Raw genomic sequence first — 26,385 nt, 5'->3', positions numbered from 1 at the left:
CTAGTCAGCTATTGGTTTATGTCACAACATCAAGAAAATACAGATAAACTACTGGCTAAACTAACTCCCACAATGCTTTGCTCTTCCTAATAAGACATGATTTTTGTAGTGTATTTATTGTACTATGGGTCCAAAGCTGCAGTGATGCCAAAGGGAGAATCAAAAACATGAAAACAATGGACTCAAAGCTTGCAATTATCAAGAAATACGAAGAGGGCACACAGATTGTTACTTTCGCTAACATGACCCTGTTCGTGTGTATGATGACTTATGTCTCTAAAATTCTTTTTATAATTGGCCGACTTCATATAATACGCTGTTCTGCTTTTGGTATGCATCATGGTATCTTGAAAATACAGATGTATGATTGGCTGAACTCCCACCGACAATACCTTTCCCTCCATTCATTAAAGGGACAGTGCACAATATTTAGTGCCTCTTGGTGGTTCAAACCTTCATTTGGTAAAACGAAAAATGTTGATCTGAGTAATAGGCAAAATGACATGAACTATCATACTAAGGTTCATTTTTTAAAATTCTGAAAGCTTGAGAAAATTATATTTGCATTTATGCGCCCTGCATGTTATCTATAAGCTGCAGACGTCACTATTCTGTCTTTAATCAGTCGGGAGGAAGCGGAGAATTCAATAACCACGGCGGACGATTTCACACATTCATGAAGGCTAAACACTTGATTATTTTCTAAGTCATGGAACAGCCAGCATTCCATCACATACAACTGGATTCAGACTCAAAGTCACCAACAATATAAATTTTCTTGTAATTTTTTGCCAATATTTTAGATATTTTGGTACCCATAATACCAATATGTTCATCAATTATGTCATCTCATCTCATCTCATCAGCCGTACCGCTTATCCTCATTAGGGTCGCGGGGGGGCTGGAGCCCATCCCATCCATCTCCGGGCAGTGGGCAGGGGACACCCTGAACTGGTTGCCAGCCAATCGCAGGGCACACAGGGACAGACAACTCATTCGCTCATTCACACCTAGAGACAATTTGGACCGGCCAATTCACCTGAAATGCATGTTTTTGGAACGTGGGAGGAAACCGGAGTGCCCGGAGGAAACCCACGCAAGCACGGGGAGAACATACAAACTCCGCACAGGATGTCTGGAGCTGTATTTGAACCCACGACAGGTTCCCATGACATGAACTGTGCCGCACAAGCGCTAACCACTGTGCCGCAGTGCTAAATGCTAATTTAATGACCCAAGAGCATTTTGAAATAGCATGTTTATGTGATATTTCACATCAACATGTTGCTCCACGTCACTACTTTGAAAAACAGTAGCGTTTATTTATAAGACCTCTAGTGGTAATTAACAATATTTTCATTCAGATCACACTACACGGAGTTCATTAAGTGTGGGGAAAGTGAGGTTTTGGATTTAATTTAAATCTCGGGGGACAACGCTCTGCTGTTGACATCCATGAGTACTTCCGCAAACTCGAGCGCATTGCGTGTGACGCCACATGTCCACTTCTGTGCATGTGGACCAAAACTTGTGCCGTTCCCACAGGAAATGAAGTCACATACAAGTCTCATTTAGTTGGAAATGTGAACAATCTCACAAAAACAGCAGATTATACCAAATAATCAGAATGCAGTGTGAACCTAGCCTATGTTAAACTACAAAATCAACGGAACCTGAGAGCTTCCAGAACCACAAAAAAAAAATCATTTATTCCGCCTGTTTATGAAGCAAAAGGGCCCCTGGCAGCCTTGGATTATGATTTCCACAGAAATCTACCAACAAAGGAAGCCAATAAAGGTTGAGTTTTCAGAATTAAAGATATTCTCTCCGTTTTGTTGTAATAATAAGCCGTTATTTATACTTGATTAATTTTAGATTTCCGTTGTAGTTTCTGGTGAAAGTACACTAAAAATGCCGGGATGTACAGCCTGTATGCATTAGAAGAAAACCAATCCTAGGTGTGCATCATATCACTGCAAGAAAAAAAGAATACATGACTCTGAGACTCGGCAGCGATTCTGGAAAGCCTCGGAGGACCACACATCGTATGGATGACTCCAAAAAATGTTGGTGTTGAACCTCCTGCACGTTATTTGAGCTTCTAGTTGAGGTTTGAGTAAGTGAGTTAAGAAATATCTTTGTCATACACATTCCTATACCTTTTTGTGGGGGTGGATTCATTTATTTTGCTATTTAGATTGATATTACGTCACCATCTTAATGACAAAACACATTGGTTTTTGACAATGCTACTTGGTAGACTAGATAGCCTGCAGTTTCACAACTCTGCCATGATGGAGATGATGGAGACACGGCACTGCATCAAATCAATGTCTTTCAAAAGTCTAATCCAGGGGTCGGCAACCTATGGGGTTAACCAGTGGCACGCGAGCGCACCTCATAGTAACAATGATTTTTTTTAAATGCGCATTTTTACCTGAAATGTAGACATTTTCATTGCGTGCTTTCATTGTTTAGCGGCTTTACGGTGAGCGTGTGTCTGCGCGGTGCCTCGCAGAGGTGGAGAGATCTGTTTTAACCGGCAATCGAAACACCGGCGCGCGATAAATGAACGAATCACGACGGCCGAATCATGACGGCTCCTCAAGCGGAAAAATCTCGTTCTTTCCAGCCATCGTGGATAGACGAATGGGGCTTTGTGCAAAAAATTACCGTGCTGTTTGCGCATTATGCCTCGAGAGCGTTGTACATCGCACGTCAAGTGTTAAAGGTCATTACGAGATAAAACATGAACATGAATTCAAGGACGAGTCTGAAAAGGCGGATACATTAAAACGCGCTGTGTCCAACCCTCCCCTGCAAAGTCCTCCTCCCTCGCATGAAGGTGCATTCTGCTGCGCTCCGACAAAAGCGATCGCATTCTACATAATGAGTTTATTAAAAAAATAAAGCGAGCAAATTAAAAAATTAAGCGATCGTAGTCTATATAACACGTTTATTAAAACAATAAAGCACGATCGTATTCTACAAAATGCCTTTGTAAACGTGGAAGAAAAAGTCACCAACACTGGAGACGAATCAATGTACGCTATGATATCCACGATCACAACTAATTGTACACAAATAGCCTTTATTTGATGTACTATAATAGCCATATGGAATGTATTTTATTGTGAATGAAACCCTGGTTGCATTGGATTGCGCGGTGTAAACAAATCTTTTTTTTTTTTTTTTAAATTTAAAATCGGACTTCCCTGCCTATACTGTTTGCAAAGTAAGACACACTTTAAACCTATTATGTTTTTTTGGCTTCGGGATTTAACGACAGGGGAATACCTCCACTGAATAGGTGTTCGACAAATGTAGTTCGTTTTATTACTACTATTTTATTACAGTAATCCCTCGGTTATCGCGGTTAATGGGGACCAAAACCACCCGCGAAAAGTGAAAATCCGCGAAGTAGCGAGGCCCCTTCAAAAATGCTTAAAAAAATAAATATGTATATATATATATATATATATATATATATATATATATATATATATATTATTATTTTTAGACCCGGTTAATGGGGACGAAAACCACCGCCGAAAAGTGAAAATCGCCCCTTCAAGAATGCTTAAATTTTTTTATTTATTTTTTAAATATTTATTTATTTATTTTAAAAATTCATTTACTTTATTATTATTATTTCTTAGACCCACGAAGCTCTGAACCTGCGAACGTGGAACCGCGGAGTAGCGAGGTCCCACTGTATTAATAATAGTAAAATTATGAGAAACGTTCTGAAGCTCTTCAAAATCACCGTGCTGACATATTTATGTCACAGAAAGCTACCCTAGAAGTCACAAGTCTATATCTCAAACAGGGTCCATATTAGCAGGGGAGTCAGATTTTGTCCAGTAAAATGCCTGCCAAACGCGAACGACCCCACCCACACCCCCCTTGATAGCTCCTGAATAAAAAGCCCTTATGTGTGTGTGTGTGTTTCAAGTTTTGAAGTTCTGAAATAAGATTTTATTGATGAATTGTATGGTAGCTGTCCATATCACTTCTTTTTTGATTGTAGTTCATTGTTGATGAAGAATGGTTGAAGTCATGGATATCTGCCTTTCCACATGTTGCTCACATTCATTTTTTAGTTTGTTGATGAACAAGAATAGTGGAAGATAAAATTGGTCAGTTATGCGATTTCAATGTATATCCAAGTTGTATATTTGGACTGGTGTAAAATTACAGCTCTGTTGGATATAAAAAAAATTATTGTGCGAGTCATTAATCCTGGTGTGGCACACTGATTTACAAGGAAATTTGAAAGTGGCACTCCACAACGAAAAGGTTGCTGACCCCCTGGTCTAATCAAATTGAGGAAATGTGGAAAGTGGGACACCCAGAGTCAATACAAACTATTTAAATGAGAAAATACTACTAGTCCCTCACAGAATCGGCTGAATGGCCACCTGAAGCACGGCATGATTGACGATCATCCTTCCCAAGCCGTTGTTCCAGAATAATATCAATGGTCAAGAAATCCAAGCAGTGGTGAATTCGTAAAAGTGAAACCTGTTTCACTAAAACCTTGCTGAATCTCTGAAAGGACTCCCTTTGTCTTCACAGAAACATCCTTTGTTTTGCTCAAGAATTTTGGAGGTTAGGTGAAATGTGGTGTTGTGTGTCCCATTTACAGCGTCCATTAGCTCAAAGTACTGTCCTACGCCCACTTTACACATATTATATATCATGAGCAGTGTTCTCATTTGCCCGCGTCCCTGCGTCCTAGACGAGCAGGAGATTTTTGCTGGGGACGCATTGTGTCAAATCAACGTGGGTCCACGAGACGCAACTTTTTGACACCAAATTGTCATTATTACCCGATTACTTTTTTTTTTTTTAAACAAAGATTTACAGCACTCCAAACTTTTCGTCAGGCAGATCCGCCATTGTTGTTTTGGTCTCGCGTAGATCACGGCAAACGAGATCTCGGTGCTTTGAGATGACGTCATTGTTTTGGTGGTTGTCGAGTGAAAGAGAAGTATGCCTCTGTAAAAACAGTTGGTATTAGGTGCAAAAAATTGGTAATTACTACAGTGTCGGTAGTAAGTCGAAACATAATACAGAAAGTGGTAACAACGGCAATAATTCCGTCACGAAAAAACGGCGGAGAAATTCTTCAGAAGGCCGCAAAGACAAGGAGAACACGTGTTTTGAATCGAACGATTCGACGAAAGATAAACAAAAGAATACTCCTAGCAAGAAAATGACTTTTCTGCCAAAATGGACTCAATTATTTTCCTGGTTACGCTATGAGGAGGATGATAATGGAGACTAAATCTTCTGTGATGCATGCACCCAGCGTGACAAAAAAAGTGAATTGCATAAATCATTTCGCAATACGAACTTTCAGAAAAGCACATTGGATCGGCACAACGACAATGAAAACCACAAATTAGCTATGGAAATTCCGTTGCTGCAATTGGACCTTGAGAAGGCATTACAACTGTGGCGGGACAGCAAACCACGAAGAATATATGACCTGAAAAACTGCATGAATATATAGACTAATATTTCAGAAATATTATTTTGTATAATGTACAATATTTTTGTGAACTGAAAAATCTGAAGTGATAACTGATTTATATCACCAATTAAGTGTGATGATTAAAACTGAATGAATATATAGAATTATATATTTATTTATATATTTGTAGCCGATTTACAATTTCAACCTCGATAACACAAATTTTGGGGACCAATACATCTCTGGTGGGCCCCATAGATTTTTGAGTATGCGAGTCCCCGAAAATAAACAGAAAACGAAACTGGAGATTGATATTACAAAATAGCCGGGCAAAAAAGACGGGAACGATACCGGAAAGAAAACACAAGCAGGAAACCGGACAGAGTCAAAACCCACGTCTTGCGGGTGCAGAGGTTCGTTGACGGACCGACAAAGGGTAAGTGAGAGCACGGAGCTTAAATGGGGGGGAAGCCAATCAGTCAACAAGCCGCAAATGGCGCAGAAGGGGCGGGGCCAATTAGGCGCCATGGGGAACCATGACAGTGTGAATGATTTTACTAATAAGTCTCACTGGAGTATAAGTGGCACCCCTGACCAAACTATAAAAAAAAAAAAAAAAAGTCCAAGGTCATCATCTTTGCCATTGCCACTGCAGGTTTGTTTCGTGATTTGTTTTTGTTTTTTAACACCTTGTTTTTTTTGAGACAACTACATTTTTTGTTTATTACTTTACAATATGACTTGCACTATAAACCCGCAGTGCGCAACTTACTTAGTCTGTCCAAATACTATCTCAGTGACTATTTTAATTGCATGTGTCATTGGTTCTTAAATCAAATCCCCAAAATACACGAATGACACGTTTGGATTTCTTACCCCGCATTACGTCACTCTTTTGCTCAAACGTCTTTGAGTTTGAGTGGAATTCCAATTACCAGTTGGCATTAAGCCGCCTGTCGTCGCTTTATGCCCGATAGGATGCCGGCAATGAGTGGATTTGGACTGCATTTTTAAGACTCTTCATCTTTGAATTCCAAAACCAGCTCATGTGTAATACCGACCCGGACGCCATCGTAAATCGTAGCCCGGGAAATAGAACTCGACTGTTTCTTATTACCTATAATGCTTTTCGACAGATCTCTATAAACTGCCGATGGGAACTGGATGTTTCCCACCCTGGTTATTTTTATTCCTGGCAGTCAGTTTTTCTGTTGTGTTTTTGAAAAAAGTGGTATAGTTTTGGCATAATGAGCTGGGCTGTCTTTTCCATTGCCTCGCTCGGGTCTTAAATTAGCTTTTCCTCTTGGGTTTTCTTGGTGGGCGTAGAATCGGTGGGCTGCTAAGGGATCTGGCAAAGCTTAGGATGAGATAATCTGCACCTGTTCCCTCTGGGCCACGGCTAAAATCGGACGCTGCCCTTAACAATCAGATAGACACAAAACGTAGCCTGTAATGTATTTGTGAGTCTTTTAACAAGTGAACTTTCATTAAAATGTAAAACCGAGTAGTCTAACCCACTCTGCAGGAATAAATACTGTACATCCAATAGGATAGTAATCAGACCACAAAGGTCCGAATACTACATTATATTTATCGACCCAATAGAAGAAAAAAAGCTGATAGTCACTCGCTATGCTAAAATATTCAATCATATGATACATGATGCATACCAACACTATTTGTAAAAAAAAGTTCTAAGCATTCATGTTCTCATCATGTCTCCTCTTTACCTCTTCATAATTTGTGTGAGGCACTGGAGAGCTTGTCAATAAATATGTCACACTAAAAATATTATAAGAATTTAAATTCCTCATTATAATATATTTTGATTTTTTTCAGAAGTAGTACTACAACTTGTTCTTTGCCTCTCTGTGATGTGTGAAAGCCCAGGAAAGCTTGGCCAAGATAAGAATCTGAGCATTTATGTTTCTTATTGGAATATATTTAGATTTTTTTTTATAGAAGTAGTAGCATTAGTGGGTTGTGGCCAATGTTCCCTCTAACTTTCCACGGGTCTGAGCGTTCACACAAAGTTGGTGAGCAACGCTTGAAACAACAGTGAGCCACCATAATCTCAAGTGTGGCAAGATATTTAATTATCAAACATGTCCAAAACTTCAGCAATGTAAAAAAAAAATTCACTTTTGAATGAATTGACTAATGTAATATTGCAAAGGTTGTAGGGCCTACAAACGTCATTTGTTTTTACAACAATGCTTTCACAAGATTTCCATTTCTTTTTTTTCCTGGTATCTTTTGTCGCATAATACTAACATTTTTGGGGGCTTAATTTAGTCGGGTGCCGATACACAACTGTATTTAATCACATTTTTTAGTGGAATTACAATGTTGGCAACAAGATTTACTTGGTATAATTGGAAATTTTTTGAATGCGACACAAACTTTTTCTTCTTTTTCCCTGTTTTTTTCCCATTTTTTTAAATTCCTTTAAAAAATCTCATCGTGTTTATTTTTTCCTAGCTGTAACTTTTTTCTTTTTGTTTCTTTCTTTTCTTTTCCTTTTCTGGCTTTTTTTCTGAATTTTTCCTTCTTTTTTCTGTTTTTTTCTCAGCTTTTCACTGCTTTTTAATTTGGGTATTTTTTTCTTTTGTGTTCTGTTCCCCCTTCCTTTAAGTCATTTTGTGCATAATTTTACATAATTTTTGGTCTTATAGGGATAAAAAAAGCAAAAACACCCTGAAGAGCCGTTTAGGACCCAAACGAGCCGGTTCTTTTTAGTGAGCCGAGCCGAAGAAGCCGGTTCTCGAAAAGCTCTACTGACTTTACTCTACTTCGTTCTACTTCGACCTTGACTTCAAAATACCGCATTTAGAACACAACGTCAGGGGAACCCGTGTATTTTTACTTTCATGCACTGTAACTTTGACTTAATTCACTTCTTAATTAGCAGTTTCGAGCCCTGATTTTTGTGAGCTGGCTAGATTTTCTTGTGCGCGGAAAAGCTCTGGGTAGTGCGCGATTGCGCACACGCGCAGTTTAGAGGGAACATTGCGCTGGATAGATTTTCTTGCGGCTAAGAATGTGCGGGGAGTGCGCGATTGCGCACGCGCACAACTTAGAGGGAACATTGGTTGTGGCTACTCTTTACCTCTTTATCATAGATGCGAGGCACTGGACATCTCAGCCATCATTTGTTCCAAGCTAAATTACCAGGTCCGACGCTTGGCAGAATTGATCAAATTTGCAGTGTTTTATGGAGAATAAAGTAAATGCATTCTTAAAGATGCATGATAATTATCAGAGCCATGGTAATCAAATTGATAACGGCGAAATATGACATCATCTGCCAGCTAGGAAGAAAGACCTGAAGAAGATAGTTTTGGATGCCAGGATAGGGTTATTTTGACTATTATTGCTTACTGTTGACCGTTACTTTGACTAACGACATATCTCAAGAGGTAGACCACTTGTTCTTGACCAAGGTTCGATTCCCGGTCTTCTCCGAGTTTAATGTCTAAGTGTCCTTGGCAAGACTGAACCCATAATGCCCTGATATGCAGTTAGGCACCTTGCATGGCTGACTCCACTATCGGTGTGTGAGTGTGTGTGTAAATGGGTGTGTGCATTGTAAAGCGCTTTGGGAGGTCTTCAAGGACTGGTTAAAAGCGCTATAAAAATGCAGTCCTTTTACCATTAACCAATTAAACATTTCTTAGGAATCATGCACAGTTGTTCTTTATTTTGACCATAACACTCTAAAAAATATAGCTTATAATGCCGGGGTTGGATTAATTTGACCATTAATAAGATAGATAGATAGATAGATAGATAGATAGATAGATAGATAGATAGATAGATAGATAGATAGATAGATAGATAGATAGATAGATAGATAGATAGATAGATAGATAGATAGATAGATAGATAGATATAATAGATAGATACTTTTTATAGACAGTTTTGCTGAATCTGTATGATGTTATCTTGAGTGTAAACTAAAACAAAGACTGACAACGATGGCTTGGTGTGTTTCAGCTGTCGGCATCCAAATGAAAATGGACTTCTTTCAGAAGAAATTTTGGACTGCCAGTAGACAGGTACGCGACATCAAACCACGTACATTTGCAAAGTTTATTTTGCAATGCCAAGTAAAAACAAAAACAAATATTCGGAGTGATGCTTCAACTAGATTTTTACGTTCTAGATTTATTTCCGGATGGTCTAGACCAGTTTTAAATTTGAAAGTTTGAGGGGAAAGTGGAGTAAAACAATTCCTGAGGAAAAATGCCTTTTCATAATTATGTTTTCATTATATTTTGAGATTTTAAATAAAGCAGTTGCTCGTGGTTTTCTTTTATTCTAGGATGGAACTTGTGAAAGTGGGAAGATAAGTTTCAAATACAATACCAACACCACCCCAAAAGGATATAAAAGAGTTTATACAAGCGCGTCTAACAATTTCACATACTTGCACGAGAAACAAAAAAGATTGACAGAGGCTGCAATGATGATTTCAGCCATAAGATGACATTGCATTGTATTTAAACGTCAAAAAAAAAAAACAATTCAAATACTGTATATGAAAAAACAATTATAAAATCAAACTTTGTTTTATACTGTGAATTTCCCTTAGGGGATGAATAAAGTATCTATCTATCTATCTATCTATCTATCTATCTATCTATCTATCTATCTATCTTATTTTATCCGGAAACTGTTCAAAATGTATAAAGAAAGTGAAATTACTACCAACAAATGCAACTTTTCTGCAGATCATAATTATAATTTTATGCAAATTCTCATTTTACAAGAAACAGTTTGCAGTTTAACCTTGAATAAATTGTCCTTTGTTGCAGTGTGCTGCCCTGGACGGGAAATGCTCCATAAATTGCGACGATGAGGTTTGGTACTTCCTCGATTTCGAAAGCAACAAATTTAAATTGAATGCAAATTTCTTCTTCTTTTTTCTCTTTTTTTCCAACAGAACATTAACTGCTACCTGATCGACAATAACGGTTTCATTCTGGTGGCAGAGGATTACACACTGGTCAGATTATGCACTGAAAAAAAAAATGAATATGCAGATGAGGGCGAGGATTAACATCCACGTTTTGAATGCTCAGTATTTCAATGAGACACACTTTCATAATAAATGAGACAATTCGAGAGTACTCATTACAATTATAGAGTTAAACCGACATCCCGATGACAAGCAACATCATTATCTGGCTTATTTTAAGTGCTACTTCAATGACTGTACCATCTTTTTTGTTTTTGTCACATATATTAGAAAAATCAGTATATTATTTTCAAAAGCATAATTATCTCCTATGTCAAGGGTCTCCAACCTTATTTAAGCTGAGAGATACTGTTTTCATATGCATTTCTAAACTCACAAATTATAATGTTGTTACTATGTCACAATGTGTTTACAAGGTTAATAAAAGTAGGGTTGAATGAACTCACAACACACACAAAAAAAATCACATTACTAGAAAAATCGCAATGACCTACCACTGGTAAGCTATTTTCAGAACAGTTCTGCTGGCACCTCAGCTGTCCTAAGGGAGACTTTTTTTTATTATGAGAGATCTATAGAATTCTATTCTGTTAATTTGAAGACTCATATTTCTTATTTTATTTAAAAAGATGAGTTAAAATTTAACTTGAATACTAATATATTTTATACATAGTATAAATAATATGTACAACTATAATGTATATGTACAAATACAAAACAGATTCAGAGAAGAAAAATGTAAAAACAGCAAATTAAATACTTACAAGTATAATTCTAATACTAATAAAATATCATTGAAATGTGCAAATATATATCAAGTGTTGTATTATATTCTGTTTATTTCAGGTATTATTTTCTTTCCTTTATTAAAACTTGAAATATAACACAATAAAAGGGTATACTAATAGATTTTGTTCATAATTTAGATACAATATATAATCAAAAAATGTGTGTATAAAGTAGATGCACAGCAAAAAAATAGCAATTTATAAAAATAAAGATACATAAAATGTTTTAGGGTGTTTTTTTAACTGTACAAGTATGTACTTATACACAAAATTCATGTGAACATTCTAAAAAACTAAAGATACTGTATTACTCAGTCCAACCCTTTCAATACTGCCCCCACGTGGTTTACGAAAATAAAGACAACTGTAATGTTCAGGATCCCAAAATACTTATATAATATTTTTAAATGTAGCTTATTTTGAGAAAATTATTGTTCACTCGTATAGAACTAATGATCAATTAGGATGAATTATCTAAGTAGTTGTTTAAAACAGGCAAATACTAAAAAACACCACTTCATTTTTCTCTGCAAATATCTTCCCATTTTTTTTATTGAAGATGGATTTAATGGTTTCTTTCTTTTTTTTTTTAAATAACTTAATTTTTGCTCTTATTTTCTGTCTTAGACTGGGAACTTTTTCGGAGAAGCTGAAGGGGCTGTCATGAGTAAACTCCTTCAGATGGGCTCCTTTAAGAGGTAACATGAATTTTGTATTCAAAAAGAGTTAAGACCCACATCATTTGGGGATTACAGTGATTATCATGGAGGTCACGTTCCAAAAAAAAAAACTTGACTGGCATAACCAGTGAAATAGAAACCTTTTTTTCATTTTTATTTTTTTCCAATTATACACTTGAATACATTAAAAATGTCCGTATGGCAAGGGATACAAACCGATGGTAGTTAGCTAATGCATTTCAAACACCTGCTTCCCTAAACACAATAAGATTGTATATACACATATTAAAATATTATTAGTAAAAGAGTCTATAGTACTATTAAATAGTAAATAGCATTACTTATTTGTGATATAGTGTTGGGTATGTTACTTTAAAAAAATATTTAGTTAGTTACTCATTACTTCTTCCAAAAAGTAATAGTTACTCAATGGTAAAAGTAACCAGTTACTGGGAAAAGTAACGTTTTCCGTTACTCTAAAAATAGGTTGTATGTCATAGAATTTGAAATTTTCTGAGCAGTATTCGAGTCAGTGAATAGAGAAGAACAGACATACCTTGTAATAACTATTGCACCTCACCGGCAACAAACATGTTTATTCAACATTTAAAGTGCAACAAAAATAAACAGTAAATAATATAATAAAATAACAATAAACAGTAAACAATAATAAATTAAATCTAACTCAAATGGTCCGTTTTTCAGTTTGGCTCACTAAAAAGAGACAGCTCCCAAATGGCTCTTGAGGTTGGTTTTGTTTTTTACGCATTATTATGAATTACTTAAAAAGGGGAAAAATAAAGATAAATGAACACTTAAACTTTAACACTGAAAACCACAGGTAACATAAACTGAAATATTTAGAAATTCACACAAAAAAAGATAAAATACAAAACAAATTGAACCTTTATCATATTCAATAAATCACGTCCACAGCACTGAATCCCTTAAAAAATGCATTTTGACCAATCCCGAGAGAAAAATAGCGCCTTGGAGGGAACCAGGGGCTGGCTCATAAAGACGTTACGCTCTCGAATGACACAAAAATATTATATTTGTAATTGCTATCTAACTATAAGGTAGTCGCTATTTCGAACGGTGAAATGATCCGAAAAGAAGTGACGCAATAGAATAGAATAAACCTTTATTGTCATTGTTACAAAACGGGTTTACCATATTGTGACAACGAAACTGGACGTAGCACGGCAGTGTCACATTTTACAGTGAGGATAAAAGAAAACAAAGAAGATAAAGGTTATAATTCACACAATATTTACACAAGAAAGTGTTGGCATGTAGGGTGTTACGTACAGTTTTGGGATCGTATTAGTGCAATATGCGGTAGTGCAAAATAGGCAACATTGTGAGCATAGGCATGAATACAAAAAATACAATACAATAAACTTATAGGAGAGCGAAAAACCTCGCCCATAAAAAAAAAACACGCCGCCCTTGGCGTTCTGCAGCCAATGTAACGCACCGCTTTTGGCCCTAGTAGCAATAACGGCGGGAAAAGTAATGAGTTAGATTAACCTGTCAGTGAAAAAATAACGTAACGGTAACATTGGTAATATACGTAGCCTATACAACATTTGAAATGAATATACATAGAAAGGAAAAATGGAAAAATGTGCTTGCCTTTGGTGTAACGTAACTTGAGTTGGCACAGTGGAGTTTAGTGGGTGAATGAAAATGTAAGAATGTTTATCGCCTCCTTATTCTTAAAAATTGCCACAATTCATGGATTGGTTACATCCATATTCCTTATCATAACGATTCGTGTGCCTTTTTCGTATTTCTTTATTATCTTTGTTTCCATGGTTATCAACTTCTTGCTTTACCCTTTCACGTCATTGCAAGTCTGGGAGCCATGGCTGAATAAAAAATGTTTGTTACGCAAGATTTTAATCAGAGTCTTTTAACGTGCAAAATCATCAGACAGATATTTTACATTTTGCCTCTTGATACTTTTTATTTTTCCTTTTTTCTAGCGAAATAAGCAAAGCAGAACTTATAATAATAACTATTATCTCTGTTAAATTATTTAATTCTAAATACAGTAGCCAAGAAGAGATCCGCAGGTTCGAGATCGTTCTCGGGCTCCAGTGCTGTGGAAAGCCCTTCCCCCTGAGATTCGATCTGCAAACTCAGGGGAACTGTTTAAATCTAGGCTTAAAACACACTCCCATTCTATAGCATATGAATAACCTATATTTTATGTTGACAATATCTGTGTATTATTTGTTATTGCAAGATCCTGGTCATCCTAAAAGGGGGATTACCTCATGTTGGGTTCCATCTCAAGGTTTCTTCATTTTCCTCATGTTGAGGTTTTTGAGTTTTTCCTTGCCCTCATGTAGGTTTTAGATCAGGGGATGGTGTAATAATAGTCTGTAGTTTGCAATAATCTGTGGTCTGTGCAGCCCTATGATACTCTTTGTGATATAGGGCAATACAAATAAACATGACTTGACTTGTAACTCGCACAGACGCATTAACTCCACAAAGTTTTAATTTTGTATGTTTTGTACGCACATACAATTATTTGGATAGTTGATTTCGTAGGGTGGGGTAAATGCCATAACCAGGGGTCAAAAAAATATCATATTCAACGGAGTCTACTGTACTTTGACAATTAGGGACTGATCGTTCAATAAATCAGATGTATCACTGTCCTGGAACGAAAGAAGGATCATCTCGATTATCATCGGTCTGAATTTCAACCTCTGGGAGTTCAAGTTATCAGCGAGACCTCGAAGAGATTTTAGAGAATTTTCCGGCTTAAACAATGAGGATTAGTTTTAAATACAGTGTCAAGTAAAGCGGGAATAACATCGCTATCGGATCATAACAGACACAAAAGAAACGCTTACCCTAGCGACCGACGCTAACGTTGACGAATCCTCGATTTGAGCTCATGGTGGAACCGCCCGATTGTTTCTCACTTTCACGATTAAACGTGACGCTCTTTTCCCAACGCAAACGTGACAAACTGAAGGGAATTTTTCGGAGTTTGTGGCCTGCGGAACATGTATGTTGTGTTGCTCTCATGCCTACAGAAAAATTGGACCTAGCTTAGTGCTAATTGGTTCCCGGTGACCCAAAGCAGCTGTGTCATCGTTCCCACGACCGGAGATTAACCTGGTCTCCATAGACCAAGGCAAAAAGACCCCAAGATGAGAGGTGTAGCTCTCTAAAATTGATGGTATATCTAAAAAAAAAAAAGACTCCTTTTATGTGTGTATTTAAACAACTCAGACAGACAGCGCCAACAGTTTGGCATATGAGTGCAACGGGTTCCTCACTTTTTCCATTTCATTTGCATAGCATGTCGAAAGCAATCAAAAGTTCACCGCTCTCAATTGAATTTATTTCAGTTTTGAGTTGCACTTATTCTCAAGCGAGAGCAAAACATTGGCTGTATTCCCATTTGTATGGAAGTAATGTTGTAACTGCAACATGTCTGTGTTCTGTTGGAAGCCTTGTTCAAGCTGGATATAACTGGCTTTTGCAGGTGTTCTGATAAGGGTATGGTAAACTCAAAGGCACTTGGAAATTTTACTGAGAACGTCGCAAATTAATGGAATTCTTGAAACATCGAATGAATACAGAAAGTATATAGTTCATTTCAATATGTGGATGAACATCAGTTCATTTATAACAACAAAATAAATAATCTGATCATCAAAGTACTGATGTTATGATTAAATAATAAAACTAACAGTGATGGTGACAACATACTCAGTAGCTAATTGTCACAAGCCGAGACAGGACCCAGTAGCGTTCGTTTACTCGGTTTTATTGATAAAGAGAGAGAGCAGTGCTTGCTTCTACGATCCGATGATCGATGGACACGGGTAGCAGGTGGCGGGAACACGGAAATGGCACTTCCGTGTCGAGCAAGGATAATCGTGGACTGCAGGGATACTGGTCACTAGCCAGGACGGGAGAGCAAGGGCGGTATTCAGAAAAACGGTCGGCAACAGGTATCAGGCAGGAAACAGGGCATAACAGATCGCTGGTCAGGATGGCAGATCAGGGTAGAAACGGGTCCAGAAAAAGGTCGGCAACAAGTATCAGGCAGGAGAAAACGGCAGGAAAATGTCGGACGGAATGAGCTTGCCTAGCTGGGAGCAAAGGTTCGCAAACGGTCTGACGCCGGTAACAGGGAGCCGGGGGTTTTAAAAAGTGGCAGGGAGCCAATCAGTGACCAGGTCTGTTGGCGCCAACGGGGCAGCCGCAGGTGCCCCGAATCAGTAATCGTGAGAGTGAATAATCTAACGAAAGAGTAACTTAATATTGCAGCTCTAAAGTTTTAACCCTACAGTTAACATTCAAATACAAGCTTTAAAGTTGCTTTGTCTTTTGAGTTGGAACTTTGAAGCTGCTAAAGTTTCAAGCAAAAGTTTTAAGTACCATTGTACTAACTTTAACACTTTAAAGTTAGCAAATCTAAAGTTAAAACCCTGAAATCGTATATAAAAAAACAATGAAAACCTTTCGCAACATTGACAGATAACAATTCTCTTTGAATTATCCATCCCTTATCTGCCTTACTTATCCTCAGTAGGGTCGCGGGGCGCTGGAGCCCATCCCAACTATCTTCGGGCAGTGGGCAGGGGACACTCTGAACTGGTTGCCAGCCTGTCTCAGGGCACACAGAGACAGACAACTCACTTGCTCATTCACACCTAGGGACAATTCAGACCGGCCAATTTACCTGACATTCATGTTTTTGGGATGTGGGAGGAAACCGGAGTGCCTGGAGGAAACCCACGCAAGCACCGGAAGAACACGCAAACTCCACACAGGAGGATATGATCCCATGACTTCAGAACTGTGTCGCAGACGCGCTAACCACTCAGCACGCCGTGCTGCTCCTTGAATTGTTCTTAGTGTATTATATTCTCAATTTTTTCTCCTATAAATTTGGAAAAAAAATCATTAGGATGTGAGTTTTGTACATATTAAGAAATAATCTCTCTCTTTGTTTCTTTTTCCCCATTTCTTACCCAAAAATAAAACAAAAGACACATGTTTCATATTGGACAATTTTGCTTAAATTATTCAATGACTTTAAATGGCCCAAATCAGTTAATGTGGAAAATAACTTAAATTTGCTGATTTGAGGTTGATTTTTTCCACATTTTACCTAAATCTTCCAAACAGGATATTTTTGCAGTGCATTTAAGAAGTAGATCAAATTGTCTCTTCTCAAATTTTGGACCATCCAGCCAGTCTTATTTTTTTTCTTTTCGACAGGGTGACCCTTTATGACTACCAGGCTCTGTGCTGGGTTTATTCCGAGAGCAGCGACAGTGGACAAACACTTTTGAATGTAAGTGCTTTACTAACTAATATTTGTCTTTGTATCATATTGCACCAACATCAGAAAACATAAATGGAAAGAGAACATTTACAGGGATAGGCGGACCACCAGGCCCTTAACTTGGGTCTTGTTCAATCCAGAACAATAAAGTCAAAAGACGCTCGAGTTTGAGTGACCAAGTGAGAGGAAAGGAGATAAGCAGAAGTCTCTAGTTGGGGGTCTCTAACGTAGTCCCCGCGCACACTAAGGTGCCCCCTGAGGACACTTGAGGTGTTTGCAGACCTGTTCTTAAAATAGCTCACCAATGCTGGGTCATTTTAATTTTTGCGTACACTATAATGATTTTTTTTATTGGTTGACTGAGTCTATTTAACACAATTTCAATAATTAACCTGGTTATAACATAGTAACAACATAGTAATAACATGAAGTTGTTATTCCGGACATTCAAATGAATACGTTCCAGTTCATGGGCTACATGGACTAAAAATTATTCAAGATTTGATCATAATTTTGAAGCAATTAATTATGAGAGTAAAATGAGAATCTATTTATGCATGAAACACATTTATTTATTCATTTTTTGACGATTTATTTTACAAGAAATACAACAAAATAAAATTCATTTTATGAGTTTTATAATTTGAATGAGCAAAAATGTGCAGGTTTTTTTTTAGCTAGCTATCTTTTTAGCTATTTAGCAAGCTATCTAGCTACATTTATACATGTTTTCCATGCTATTTAGCTAACATTGTTTCTTTTTCTGCCAGTTATCAAGATACATTTTGGTCTCCTTTCTAGCTAGCTATCTTGCTTCCTTTTTTCATTTCTACCAGGCTATTTACTCCTAGCTAGCTATCTAGCTTCTTTATATTTTTTTTACACGTTTAACTTTTTAGCTAACTATCAAGCTACCTTTTTAGCTATATAGCAAAGTATGTAGCTTTTTATATGTAGCTTTTTTCAATTTTTGCATGCTTCCTAACTACCATTTTACCATTTTTGCTAGTTATCAAGCTAAATTTGAACTCTTTTCTAGCTAGCTATCAAGCTTTTTTTTTACTTTCTATCTGCCTGTTTACTCTTAGCCAGCTATCTAGCTCTCTTTCAGTTTTTTACCAGTTTACCTTTCTAACTAACTATAAAGCTATGTCTTACCAATTTAGCAAGCTATCTAGCTATGTTACTATTTCAAAAATGCATATTCAAATCCAGCTCGGTAGCCTTGATGGTAGGGCGCCCGCTCCGAGACTAGGAATTCGCTGGTTCAAGCCTCGGCCGAGTCATACTTACAACATGGGTACTCATTGCCTCTCTGCTTGGCGCTCGGCATTAAGGGTTCGAATTGGGGAGGGGGGGTTTGTTCACCTAATGACTCCCAACACAGTAGTTGGGTCTGAAAATGGTGGTGCTCTGTTTGGTTGCGGCTGCATCGCCTCGCTACAGTTTAACTGTACGGGTCAGGTGTATCGACATTTCGTTCTATGTGCATGGTTACAAAGAATGAGAATAAAATTAAATTCTATTCTTCTTCTTCAAAACTGGGTGCCCCTTGCGCTAATCACTAACAGAAATGAGCTCTCAGCCTGAAATAGGTTGGAGACTCCTGAACTATACTATCCATTTTTTGACAATCATATTTTTATCTTTTCACTCTTCCAGCCTTACTTTGCCTTCCTCTCAGCGATTAAGTGGCTTCTAACAGAGCTTGTCGTGTAAGATGTGATTTAAGTTCTTGATGATTAAAAGTAACATAAATATTGACAATCTAGAACAACTTAACACTACATATACCTGTTAACGTCAAAACTCCTTTTTCTTGTGCCAGTTTCTTGGTGGAGTTGAACTTTTACAGCTGGTGGCAGTCCGACCTCACTGCAAAAGGTATGTACCTACAATTTTATTTCTCCGCCATTGGCAAATCATTTTGCCAATTTTGGGCATTGTTTTTCAAAATAATGATGTTTAAAAATTATTCTTGAAATGTAAAGGGAATTAAATCTTGAAGAAGAAAACAAATACTTCCTAAATTTAGCAACTGAAATGGCTTATATTTTTATTAATTGAAAGCATTTTTTACTTCACAAAAATAATCCTTAAAATCAATCTTAAAATCAGAAAAAAAGATTTGAAATGTGTTGATCATTCGTAGTATTGTTATGTTAAAATGAAAATGAAATGATCTGCACTTATATATCGCTTTTCAAGTCAAGACTTCCCAAAGCGCTTTACATTGTGCTTCACATTTCCCATTAGCGGCCGTGCAGCTAACCTGCTTATTGGGGGTATTAGGGGTTCAGTTTCTTACCCAAGGACACTTCGACATGAAACACGGAGGAGCCGGGATTCGAACTCCGATCTCTTGATCCCAATACGAGCGCTCTACCTCCTGAGCCGGTTAAAAATTTCAAAATATGAAAAATGTAAAAATTAATAATTAAAAATAAAACTTAAAAATGAGCAAATTCTGAAATGGCTTTAAATTTGAACCCTAAAAGATATTTATTTTTATTGACTGCAAAAAAGAAAAAAAATCTTAAAACTATTGAAATGGTGCAGTTATCTGACACTTGTCACATACAATTATTTTTGTTTTATTTATTATTTCATAAAATACAAACTCAAAATAAAACAAAATATAAAAAAAAAATAACATCTGCATTGGCTTTTAATTTAGCCCATCATTTTTTTTACTTGATGAAAAACAATTCTTTAAAAAATAAATACCATTAACAAATTGTAAGGTTATCTGATATTTGTCAGATCCGATAATTTTTTTTATCATATTATTAAACTGCATAAAACTCACAAACTTCATTTTTTTTAGTAAAATAAGCAACGTTATTTGCAAACTCAATGAGAAAATAAGTGTTGAACATTTTTATCACTATATATATATCATCTCATTAGCCGTACCGCTTATCCTCATTAGGGTTGCGGGGGGGCTGGAGCCGATCCCAGCCATCTCCGGGTAGTGGGCAGGGGACACCCTCAACTGGTTGCCAGCCAATCGCAGGGCACACAGGGACAGACAACTCATTCGCTCATTCACACCTAGGGACAATTTGGACCGGCCAATTCACCTGAAATGCATGTTTTTTGGAACGTGGGAGGAAACCGGAGTGCCCGGAGGAAACCCACGCAAGCACGGGGAGAACATACAAACTCCGCACAGGGAGTCTGGAGCTGGATTTGAACCCACGACAGGTTCCCATGACATGAACTGTGCCGCACAAGCGCTAACCACTGCGTCGCCGTGCTGCCATATATATATATATATATATATATATATATATATATATATATATATATATATATATATATATATATATATATATATATATATATATATATATATATATATTATTTTGACATTAACATAAATTTAAATAAATACAGTTTTAAGTTAAATGTTAAATGAACTCATGAATGAACCAGGTAGTATCTGTTTGATGCCAGGCTGTACTCGCCCAAGACACACCACAGGAAGTGGTTCTACGTCCCTGGCGGTTAGGGGATCCGTGAACCGTATGAATGAACCCCTTAATGTTCAATTACCACAAGATTGGAGGGCTTCTCCTTCAGTACAAGTAAAACAAATTACAAAAGGTAAAAATGTTCAAAAGTATAAAAACGTTAAAAACAATATATTAATGATATCTAATAAATATGTGCATATTCACAGTGGCGGTTGCACGGAACATTGTGCTCATGAACAACGTAGATGAGAGTTGAAGGTGATAATGGCTTTTGGGAATACTTTATAGTTTTAGACAAAAAACAGTCATACACATCTAGTTAAATAAATGAAAAATGGGAAAACTACATATATTAATTTGGTCTAATAAAGAAGAATGCCAAAAAGGAATGCATATTCTAATTAAATAGAAATGCATTCTAAATCATTCTAAATAACATATTTAACCTGTAGTTCACATTAGAACCACTAGATGTCAGAAAGGTTCAGGTCCATCCTCCTGGCTGGTGTTGAGCTCCACAAAAGCTGTATTCTGTGAAGCGTGTCTATTGACATGGATGTGGTGTTTCTCAGCTGTTTGCTTGTGTCCTATTTGCTCAACTATTTTGGATGTTCTGGTTCCGGGAACCTTATGCAAAAATGTTTTCCCCCTCTCTTTTTTTCTTGCTCTTTCTCTCTTTTATTCTCTGTCCCTCTTTATCCCTTTCTTTGTCTGTTTCCTTTTCTCATTCTTTCTTTCTCTCTATCTTTTTTTTCTTTCTATATATCTTTCCCTCACTTCTCTCTTTCTCTCTGTCTTTCTATCCCTCTCCATTTTCTCTCTTTCTAATTCTGTCTAGCTTTTTCTTTCTCTTTCTCACTTATTTTCTCTCTCCTTTTTAACTTTCTCTTTCCTTTGCTCCATATTGTCTCTTTGTCTTTTTCATTCTCTCTTTCTTTCTTTCACTTTCTTTCCCTTTCTCTCACTCTCATTCTTTCTTTGATTCTTTCTTTCTGTCTCTCACTCTCATTCTTTTTTTCTGTCTTTCTTTTTTTCTTTCGGTCTTTCTATGTGTCTCTATTTCGTTTACTCTTATTCCCCCCTCTGTCTTTCTCTTTCTTTTTCTCTTTCTCCCCTTTTCCCTCTCTCCTTCCTTTTATTTCTTTCTCTCTTTATTTTTTAATTTTCTCTCTCTCTCTCTCTCTCTCTCTCTCTCTCTCTCCTCCCTCCTGTCGTTCTCATTATTTCTTTCTTTCTCCCTTCCTCTGACTATTTATTTCTCTATTTCTATTCCTTCTGCTATTTCTCTCTTTCCCTCTGTCTCCCTCTCTTTTTTTGTTTCTCTCTAATCTACCAGTCCAGCCCTTGGAGAAAGTTTTTTTCGACCTTGCAGACCCAAGTCAAAATGAGTGGGACACCTCTGGTGAAATGGTAGTCTTTTGCAATCAAGGGCGTCCCAAATAACCACTACTTGACTTGCAGCTCAGAGATGGGGTCGAGCCATGCAGGTTCCGTGCGACACCGAGTATCCAGCCTTCGTCTCCGAAAGAACCATCAAAGAAAATACTGGAAACATCGACTGTGACGGATGCATCAAGTATGTGCCCCGCACAAGAAATGTTCTTTGTTTTCAGTTCTGTAGGCTAATCAGTTTAACTCTTATGTGGTGATAGGGTCTCCAGTGACCACTTTCAAGGTTATAACATTCAATACCAGATATGTCTCAGGGGCCACAAAATCAAATGACTATGGGAATATACTGTTAGGGATGCCTTTAATGTTTGTTATGATGTTGTAGAAACTATATTGAGTGATACTTCTTTCTTTTTGGTGGTCAGGACCCGCTAATAACCGTTAATGGTGCCATTTCCTAACACAACATGAGGCTTAAGTATTCATTTTTCTTAATTTTCTATATTTATTTTGAATAAATCACTGTAGAATGATCTGGACTTTTAATATTAATTTAATTATTTACTGATTTATTTAATCATTATTTATTTTCTATATATATATTAGTTTTGGTCATTTTAATGTGGGTAATTCATTTCTTTGTTTTAATTATCATAAAATAATAATATTACATTTAGAATACTTACAATTTACAAATTAGATTGATTTGCAATTTTTTCATTTTGATTTTACTTATTCAAAGCATTTTTATATTCAATTAAAAAAATTGCAAATTATGAGATCATGAATTTGCTAATTTTGGGACAGTATTGATTTCGTATTTGTTCTATATTTTTCTAAAAAAAAATGAAAAAGCAGAGCGTGTCCATGGGTGGGCACTGCTCCCCTCACCCCCAGTAACGCCCCTGATTCATTTATTCAATTATTCATTCAAAAAAAACACGTAGGCTAGAGATGTCTGGGGTCAACCGTCACTGTAGTAAATAGTGCTAATAACTGCCCCTGTATAAGAAGCCTCCGGGAACTCATTAAAACAATCTCCCGCGGCTATAAAAGACATTTTCAAAACAAACATACAGCGAGCAGAAAAAAGTCATTTGTCCGCCAACACCTGCTTGCACTTTGGTATGCTAGCTATTTAGAAAGGTGGCGAGAAGGAGGCTTCCTTTTGCAATTGGGAAAATGAGTGTGCTCCCCGCGAACAATTTGCATCTTGTGCAGGGGCAATTGCAGGGTGTCTTCCGGTACCGTCCGACAGTCTCTCATTGCTCCCAGCTGTGGAACTGCTAGACAAAAATGCACGTCCTCATGCTATCGGGGATAATGGATCTCACCGCGCAATCTCGCCGCGGGGATTCATACGTTAAATGTGGAAAAAAAAACAGTTACTTGGGACAGTCAGGGTGGTCTTCTTTTATTAATTTCTTAAATGTATTATTGCAAACATAAATCTTTTAGTTATTTTAAAGAAGCAAACATATTAGGTACATTTGCAATATTAAAAATAATGAAATATAATTCAAATTTATATCATATATGGCCTATTTGTGTGCCAAGTTAAAAAACACAAATTAAGAGTAAAATAACAGAAAAAATTAGATAGGAAAAAAAGGTAAAAGCTACTTTATAAATTAACTTATAGTAAGATTTTTTGGGGTATTCTAAATAAAAATCTAGTCAAGTCAAGTCATGTTTATTTGTATAGCCCTTAATCACAAAGAGTCTCGAAGGGCTGCACTCAAAAATCAAATTTTTACATTCCCATTGTATTTAAACTAATTATCTTCAAAAAATCTTGTGATGACTAGATTAACATCCTAGCAAAGCGTCTTACTGATTGTGTAAAAACTAGTTTATAACTGGTGAGAAATTACCACTCACAAAATGTTTTGATATGAGAACTTTAGTCCTACAGTATTTACCTTTATGTACAATTTCCCAAGCCTGAAGGAAACTATAACATGAACAAATAATAAATATATGGTCAGTATATAAATTATTACTGTAATCCCTCATTTATTGTGGTTAACGTGAACAAAACTTCCCACGATATGCGGAAATCAGCGAAGTAGCCCTTCCATTTCAACATGCACTCTGATGGGCCCTGCTTGCAAAACGGGACAATGGATCGCGGCCGCAATGGCACCGGTCTGTCTAGGCAAAAAGAATACAAAAAAGAGCTACGCATGAAACAAATTTGCTTTTTCAGTCACCACTCTCAGCAAAGGTCGATTGGGGATAATGGGTTGTGGCCAAAAAGAGAGGAATGAAGGGAGAGAGAAAGAGAAAGAAGAAAAAGAAAGGAATAGATAGCACGAGGAAGAGAACAGCACACCTGCTGGCTGACAAAAGTGCATTCTGCCAGTCCCTGCTCACAGCAATATGGGATTGATTGATAATGGATCACTGCTTCATGAGGGCGGTTCATTTTCGGCAATAATATAGTAACAGCAAAATAAAGGGCTGTCAGGCCTGACAAAGAAAGCAGTCCGCCTGTCCTCGATCTCAGCGGGGACAATGGACCGCGTGCCCATGAGTGCAGTTCACTCTAGGTGGACATAACGGCAAAAACGAGCTGCCAGGCCCGACAAGAATGCACCCTGCCCATGCCCTGCTCGCAGCAATACGCGATCGGGGATAATGGATCATGGAATATTTTTCTACCTGCAATGCACCGATGCTGCAAAGTAAGAAGCGCAAAGTATTGAGGGGATTAAAATACTGTGAACTGAAAATATTAAAGAGCCAGTGATTAGATGTCATATTCTTCTGACACACTGATTTGACTTTTTGCAGGATTGTTATTATTCTATGCTAATGTTTGACATGTTATAAAAAAGCCAGAAAAGCCTTACTGAATTAATGTGTTGAACCCTTCGCCGTAATAATAATCATATTTCTCGCCTTTGAAAACCACACATGGGTTTCTGGAAAATCCCAACAGGAAAATGTGAAGTCATTAAAGCGAAAAGTGAGCAAATAAGGTGCACAAAGTTTTTTTTTTCCCGCCCGCAAACGCCGTCATTGTGCCGCCTGCGACCTTGAAAGTTAAAGAAAAAAAAAAGACAGTATTTTCAGCATAGTGTGTTTTTTCTCACCGGCCGGGTACGTCCGAGGCCAACAGGCAAATGGTTTCCTCTTGATTAAAGGACAGCGCGATTGTCTTGTAGGAATGAGGTCATTTTGTCCTGTTGCAGAAATGAAAATAAGAAATTTATTGCAAGCTGTTTATAATTCGTCAGGATTGTTGTTGTTTCTGGATTGAAACACAAGAATGCTTTCTATTACAGTAGACGAGAGGTCAGAAAACCTATGGCTCGCGAGCATATATGGCTCTCTGTGGCTATTCAAACAAATATAATATAACATATATAATATAACATATATAATATAACATATATAATATAACATATATATTATATATATATACATATATATTTATACCGGGCAGCACGGCGGCGCAGTGGTTAGGGCGTGTGTGGCACAGTTCTAAGGTCTTGGGAACCTCCTGTGTGTGCTTGTGTGGGTTTCCTCCGGGCACTCCGGTTTCCTCCCACATTCCAAAGACATGCATTTCAGGTGGATTGACCGGTCCAAATTGTGCCTAGGTGTGAATGAGGTAGCGTGTTGTCCGTCCCTGTGTGCCCTGCGATTGGCTGGCAACCAGTTCTGGGTGTCCCCTGCCCACTGCCCGATGATTGCTGGGATGGGCTCCAGCACCCCCGCGACCCTACTGAGGATTGGCGGTGCAGCTAATGAGATGAGATGAGATATACAGTATATAAATAAAATCTTTTCACACCAATAGCACCAAGAACAGAGGCGTGTTCAGGAGAGTGAGTGATTGCTATCGCGAGCTATCGCTAGCTTCTGAACGGCCAGTGATTATTGAGCGCTCGCGTGCCCGAGTAATCACGGGAGAAAGACCGCTTACTTTGATTTCCAACATGGCGTCGACAGTGCAGAAGATGGAGGATCTCACCCTGACGAGTGCTGTTGGCGATGTAATATATCGTCTTACATTGCCTGGTAATGTTTGTGAACAATGCAAGACAGGTATGACCCTTCCACTGCGTTTAGGATAACCTTAACTGTGTCAATATGCGAACTGTCGCTCATATCAGCCAACTCGCTCAAAGCAAGCTGTAGAACGAAATCCATTGTACTGTCGTCGGCCATTTTGGATCAGTAAGGCAATCACAGTGAGCGATTACAAAACGTTCAGCAGTGCGCGGCAAGCGATTATCAAGAGACTAC

At 37.4% G+C, this 26,385-nt stretch overlaps 1 protein-coding gene across 3 annotated transcripts in view; it reads left to right on the top strand.

Annotated features, from left to right (window-relative positions):
* The window catches only part of cacna2d3a (calcium voltage-gated channel auxiliary subunit alpha2delta 3a), a 184,842-nt gene that overhangs the window by 152,479 nt on the left and 5,978 nt on the right, over positions 1 to 26,385 (top strand). For all 3 annotated transcript variants that reach the window (XM_088332905.1, XM_088332903.1, XM_088332904.1), the window contains 8 exons: positions 9,476 to 9,537; positions 10,297 to 10,341; positions 10,425 to 10,487; positions 11,876 to 11,946; positions 17,191 to 17,266; positions 18,920 to 18,972; positions 19,086 to 19,141; positions 22,198 to 22,312. In XM_088332905.1, the coding sequence (XP_088189031.1) occupies positions 9,476 to 9,537; positions 10,297 to 10,341; positions 10,425 to 10,487; positions 11,876 to 11,946; positions 17,191 to 17,266; positions 18,920 to 18,972; positions 19,086 to 19,141; positions 22,198 to 22,312 (541 nt within the window). The remainder of the gene's footprint in view (positions 1 to 9,475; positions 9,538 to 10,296; positions 10,342 to 10,424; positions 10,488 to 11,875; positions 11,947 to 17,190; positions 17,267 to 18,919; positions 18,973 to 19,085; positions 19,142 to 22,197; positions 22,313 to 26,385) is intronic.

The sequence above is a fragment of the Urocampus carinirostris genome, chromosome 3 (genome assembly GCF_059441175.1).
Source record: "Urocampus carinirostris isolate Australia breed hairy pipefish chromosome 3, RoL_Ucar_1.0, whole genome shotgun sequence".
Lineage (NCBI taxonomy): Eukaryota > Metazoa > Chordata > Actinopteri > Syngnathiformes > Syngnathidae > Urocampus > Urocampus carinirostris.
This window is presented reverse-complemented; position numbering and strand designations above follow the sequence as displayed.